The following is a 5,497-nucleotide window of genomic DNA, read 5'->3' on the forward strand; positions in this document are numbered from 1 at the left end:
AAAAGGAAAGAGGGGGGGGGGGGGGCGTTGCTAAGAGACGGTTGCTAGGAGACGGTTGCTGGGCAACGCTGCTGGGTACCATCACCTGGGCGGTTGCTATGTGCTGTTGCCAGGGGTGGATGCGGGGCCCGGTTGCTAGGCAACCGTAACCAGGGGGTGGGGATGTACCATTGCTGAGTCCCGTTGCCAGGCAACCGTTGCCACGGGCACAGCGCCTGGGTCCCGTTGCCAAGGTACCACCGGTGGGTGCGATGCTAGGAGGCGGTTGCTGGGTAACTGTTGCTGGGTGCCATCGCTTGGGGCCGTTGCCAGGGACGGATGCTGGGCATGGTTGCTAAGCAACCATAACCGGGTACCATTGCCAGGTTATCGGTGCTGGGTCCTGTTGCCAGGGTACCATTGGGGGGCTGGGGGCACAGTTGCTAGGCAACCGTTGCTGGGCGCAGCTGCAGGGGTTCGCTGCTGGGTACCATCACCAGGGTGGTTGCTATGTGCTGTTGCCAGGGCAGATGCTGGGTGCTGTTGCTAGGCAGCCGTAGCCAGGTACCATTCCTGAGTCCCGTTGCCAAGGTACCACAGGTGGGCACGGTTGCTAGGAGACGGTTGCCAGGTAACCATTGCTGGGTGCCATCAGGTGGGGTGGTTGCTCTGGGGCCGTTGCCAGGGGTGGATGCTGGGCATGGTTGCTAGGCAACCGTAACCAGGGGGTGGGGTGGTGGGTACCATTGCTGAGTCCCGTTGCCAGGCAACCGTTGCCACGTGCGTGGTTGCTAGGTCCCATTGCCTGGTCCCACCACTTGGGGCTGTTGCTAGGTAACGTAACCGGGCACAGTTGCTAGGCAACCGTAGCCGGGTACCAGTGCCGAGTACCATCGCCAGGTCCTCCTTGCTGGGTAAACATCATCCGGTTGCCAAGGCAACCAGTGTCCGGTTGCCAGGTAACCGTTGTCAGGCTGCGGGTGTGCTGTTGCCAGGCAGATTTCGGGGCTGAGCCACCATTGGTGGCCGCTTGCGAGGATGCCATTCGCCAGGAGACTATTCTGGGATGGCAACCGGGGTAACCATCACCTGGCAACCGCGGGGGGGGGGGGGGAACGGGACGGATGATGCCCGTTGCCAGGGTGGGGGGGGGGGTTGCTGGGTACCGGTTGCTAGGTAACGGTTGCCGGGTACCGGTTGCCGGGGTCAATAGGGGGAGAAGAGGAGGGGGGGGGCGTGTGTGGGGCGCAGGGGCCCGGGTGCGGGGCGCAGCAGAGCGGGGGCCAGGGGGGGCCCAGGTAAAAGGGGGGGCCCGGGGGGGCGCAGGGCCAAGGGGGGGGCGGCCATGGCGGCGGCGGCGGCCGCCAGGGCCAGGGGGGGCGGGAGGAGCCCCCCCCCCACCAGCGCCTTCGGCAGCTCCTTGGGGAAAGGCAGCGCAGCCTGGGGGGGGGGGGTGTTTAGTTATGGGGGGGCCCTATGGGGCACCCCATAGAGACCCCTGAGCACCCCCGAGATGCCTCAGCCCCCACCGCTTGCCCCCATAGAACATCCCCTATAGATAACCCCGTAAACCCCCCCATAGACACCCCATAGACACCCCGTAGACCCCCCCTTAGCCACCCCATACATACCCCATAGCCTCCCCATAGACCCCCGATAGACACCCATAGCCACCCCATACATACCCCATAGACACCCTGTAGGCCCCCCCATAGCCACCCCATACATACCCCATAGACACCCCATAGACCTCCCCATAGACACCCGATAGACACCCATAGCCACCCCATACATACCCCATAGACACCCCATAGACCCCCCCATAGACCCCCCCATAAGGACCCCCAACAGACACCCATAGACACCCCATACATACCCCATAGACACCCCATAGACCCCCCCATAGACCCCCGATAGACACCCATAGCCACCCCATACATACCCCATAGATACCCCATAGACCCCCCCATAGCCACCCCATACATACCCCATAGACCCCCCCATAGACCCCCAATAGACACCCATAGCCACCCCATACATACCCCATAGACACCCCATAGACCCCCCCATAGACCCCCGATAGACACCCATAGCCGCCCCATACATACCCCATAGACACCCATAGACCCCATAGACACCCATAGAACCCATAGACACCCATAGACCCCATAGACCCCATAGACACCCCATAGACACCCATAGACCCCCCCCCATAGGCCCCCATAGTCCCCCACAGACCCCCATAGCCACCCCATACATACCCCATAGACACCCCACAGACCCCCCCATAGCCACCCCATACATACCCCATAGCCCCCCCCATAGACCCCCGATAGACACCCATAGCCACCCCATACATACCCCATAGACACCCCATAGACCCCCCCATAGACCCCCATAGACACCCATAGCCGCCCCATACATACCCCATAGACACCCCATAGACCCCCCATAGACCCCCTCATAGACCCCCAATAGACACCCATAGCCACCCCATACATACCCCACAGACACCCCATAGACCCCCCCATAGACACCCCATAGCCTCCCCATACATACCCCACAGACACCCCATAGCCTCCCCATAGACCCCCCCATAGCCACCCCATAGCCTCCCCATAGACCCCCCCATAGCCACCCCATACATACCCCACAGACACCCCACAGACCCCCCCATAGCCACCCCATAGCCACCCCATAGACCCCCCCATAGCCCCCCCATAGCCCCCCATGGCCTCACCAGCTCGGGGGGGCTCCGCACCTTCTTGTTGCGGCTCAGGAGGGGGTTGGGTTTTCCGGCCACCCCATCCCGGTGCCTGCGGCTGGAGATGTGCTGGGGGGGGGGGGAAGGGTTAATGGGGGGGGGGGTCCCATTGGGGGGGGTGATGGGGACATGGGGGGGGTCCCATCCTTGGGGGGGTCCCATGATGGGGGGTCCATTTGGGGGTTCCCAATGGGGGGGTCCCATTGGGGGGGGGATGGGGGGGGGATGGGGGGGTCCCATTGGGGGGGGTGAGGACATGGGGGGGGTCCCATTTTGGGGGGTGATGGGGACATGGGGAGCAGGGTTTAATGGGGGGTCCCATTGGGGGGGGATGGGGGGCATGGGGGGGCAGGGTCCCATTGGGGGGGGTCCCATTGGGGGGTCCCATTAGGTCCCATTGGGGGGGTACCTTTTGGGGGGTCCCATCCTATGGGGGGGGTCCCATTGATGGGGTCCCATTGGGGGGGTCCCATTGGGGGGGGCATAATGTATAGGGGGGGTCCCAAAGGGGGGGGTCCCATTGGGGAGGGGATGGGGGGGTCCCATTGGGGGGGGATGGGGGGGGTCCCATTGGGGAGGGGGATGAGGGGGTCCCATTGGGGAGGGGATGGGGGGGTGCCATGGGGGGGGGATGGGGGTTCCCATTGGGGAGCGAATGAGGGGGTCCCATTGGGGGGGGGATGGGAGGGTGCCATGGGGGAGGGATGGGGGGGGTCCCATTGGGGAGGGGATGGGGGGGTCCCATTGGGGAGGGGAGGGGGGGTCCCATTGGGGGGAGGGTCCCATGGGGGGGGTCCCATTGGGGGGGGATGGGGGGGGTTATTGGGGGGGCCATGGGGGGTCATGGGGGGGTCCCATTGGGGGGGGATGGGGGGGTCACATTGGGGGGGTCCTATTGGGGAGGGGATGGGGGGGTCGCATTGGGGAGGGGATAAGGGGGGTCCCATTGGGGGGGGGATGTGGGGGTCCCAGGGTTAATGGGGGGGGGATTGGGGGGTGATGGGGACATGGGGGGGGGGGGTCACATGGGGGGTCCCATTGGGGGGGTCCCATTGGGGGGTTCCCATCCTATGGGGGGTTCCCATTGGGGGGGTCCCTTTGGGGGGGTCCCATTGGGGGGTCCCTTTGGGGGCATGGGGGGGCATTGGGGGGGTTAATGGAGGGATGCCATTGGGGGGGATGGGGGGGTCCCATTGGGGGGGTACCTTTTTGGGGGTCCCATCCTATGCGGGGTCCCATTGATGGGGGGGGTCCCATTGGGGGTCCCATGGGGGAGGGATGGGGGGGTCCCATTGGGGGGGTGATGGGGGCATGGGGGGGGGAAAGGGTTAATGGGGGGGGCCCATTGGGGGGGTGATGGGGACATGGGGGGGCAGGGTTAATGGGGGGGTCCCATTGGGGGGGGTGATGGGGGCTGGGTTAATGGGGGGGGGTCCCATTGGGGGGGTGATGGGGCATGGGGGGGGCAGGGTTAATGGGGGGGTCCCATTGGGGGGGTGATGGGGGCATGGGGGGGCAGGGTTAATGGGGGGGGTCCCATTGGGGGGGTGATGGGGGCATGGGGGGGGGCAGGGTTAATGGGGGGGGTCCCATTGGGGGGGGGTGATGGGGGCTGGGTTAATGGGGGGGGGGCCCATTGGGGGGGTGATGGGGCATGGGGGGGGCAGGGTTAATGGGGGGGGTGATGGGGGCTGGGTTAATGGGGGGGGTCCCATTGGGGGGGTGATGGGGGCATGGGGGGGGCAGGGTTAATGGGGAGGTAAAGTTTAAGGGGGGGGGTGGGTGTTTTGGGGTGTTTTTGTGGTGATTTTGGGAGTTTGGGGATGGGTTTTGGAGTTTTGGGTTGGTTTGGGCTGTTTTGGGGTGGTTTTGGCTGGTTTTGGGGGTGTTTTGGGGCTGTTTTGGGGGTGGTTTTGGGCTGGTTTTGGGGTGTTTTGGGGTGTTTTTGGGGTGTTTTGGGGTGTTTTCGGCTGGTTTTGGGGGTGTTTTTGGGGGTGTTTTTGGCTGTTTTTGGGTGGTGTTTTTGGGCTGGTTTTGGGGGTGGTTTTGGGGTGTTTTTGGCTGTTTTGGGGCTGTTTTTGGGGGTGTTTTTGGCTGTTTTGGGGCTGTTTTGGGCTGTTTTTGGCTGTTTTGGGCTGTTTTGGGGGCTGTTTTGGGGCTGTTTTGGGGCTGGTTTGGGGCTGGTTTTGGCTGTTTTGGGTTGTTTTGGGCTGTTTTTGCCTGGTTTTGGGGCTGTTTTTGGGCTGTTTTTGGCTGGTTTTGCCTGGTTTTGGGGCTGTTTTAGGCTGTTTTGGGCTGGTTTTGGGGGTGTTTTGAGGCTGTTTTTGGCTGTTTTTGGCTGTTTTGGGCTGTTTTTTGGCAGTTTTGGGGCTGGTTTTGGCTGGTTTTGGGCTGTTTTTGGCTGTTTTTGCCTGGTTTTGGGGCTGGTTTTTGGCTGTTTTCGGGCGCCCCGGGCCCGCCGGCACCTGTTTGAGCTGCAGCTCGCAGTTGAGGCGCACGTTGCAGACCTGGCAGTGGAAGCAGCGCTCGGGGGGGTCCCGGGGGGGGGTCCCCCCTGCAGCCCCCCCCAGGCGGGGGAAGGCCCGGATGGGGCCCAGCCCATTGCGAGCCTCCAGCAGGGTCTTGTGCTTCGTCCCTGGGGGGGGGGGGGCACCCATTGGCACCCATAAGGACCCCAAGTGGGACCCCCCCCCTCCCCCAGCACCCATCAGACCCCTCCATGCCCCCCCCCATGTCCATTGTGTCCCAAGACCC

At 63.9% G+C, this 5,497-nt stretch overlaps 1 protein-coding gene across 1 annotated transcript; it reads right to left on the reverse strand.

Annotated features, from left to right (window-relative positions):
* Nucleotides 1-1,122: 1,122 nt before the first annotated feature.
* Nucleotides 1,123-5,400, reverse strand: ZNF385A (zinc finger protein 385A). Its single transcript, XM_062624948.1, has 3 exons — nucleotides 5,209-5,400; nucleotides 2,720-2,812; nucleotides 1,123-1,419 (listed from the first exon to the last, which is right to left on the reverse strand). Exons 1-3 carry the CDS (start codon nucleotides 5,398-5,400, stop codon nucleotides 1,186-1,188), a joined length of 519 nt encoding a protein of 172 aa, XP_062480932.1. The 3' UTR covers nucleotides 1,123-1,185.
* Nucleotides 5,401-5,497: the final 97 nt, after the last annotated feature.

This window comes from Pezoporus occidentalis, unplaced genomic scaffold (assembly GCF_034315485.1).
Source record: "Pezoporus occidentalis ecotype Australia unplaced genomic scaffold, CSIRO_AGI_Poc_V1 ctg2744, whole genome shotgun sequence".
Classification (NCBI taxonomy): Eukaryota; Metazoa; Chordata; class Aves; order Psittaciformes; family Psittacidae; genus Pezoporus; species Pezoporus occidentalis.

Excerpts from the sequence above, each read along its gene's own strand:
- ZNF385A (XM_062624948.1), bottom strand. The coding sequence starts at position 5,400 with ATGGGTGCCCCCCCCCCCCCAGGGACGAAGCACAAGACCCTGCTGGAG. Across the intron at positions 2,813-5,208 it reads GCGAGCTGCAGCTCAAACAG|CACATCTCCAGCCGCAGGCA; the intron begins GTGCCGGCGGGC and ends CCCCCCCCCCAG. Across the intron at positions 1,420-2,719 it reads TGCGGAGCCCCCCCGAGCTG|GCTGCGCTGCCTTTCCCCAA; the intron begins GTGAGGCCATGG and ends CCCCCCCCCCAG.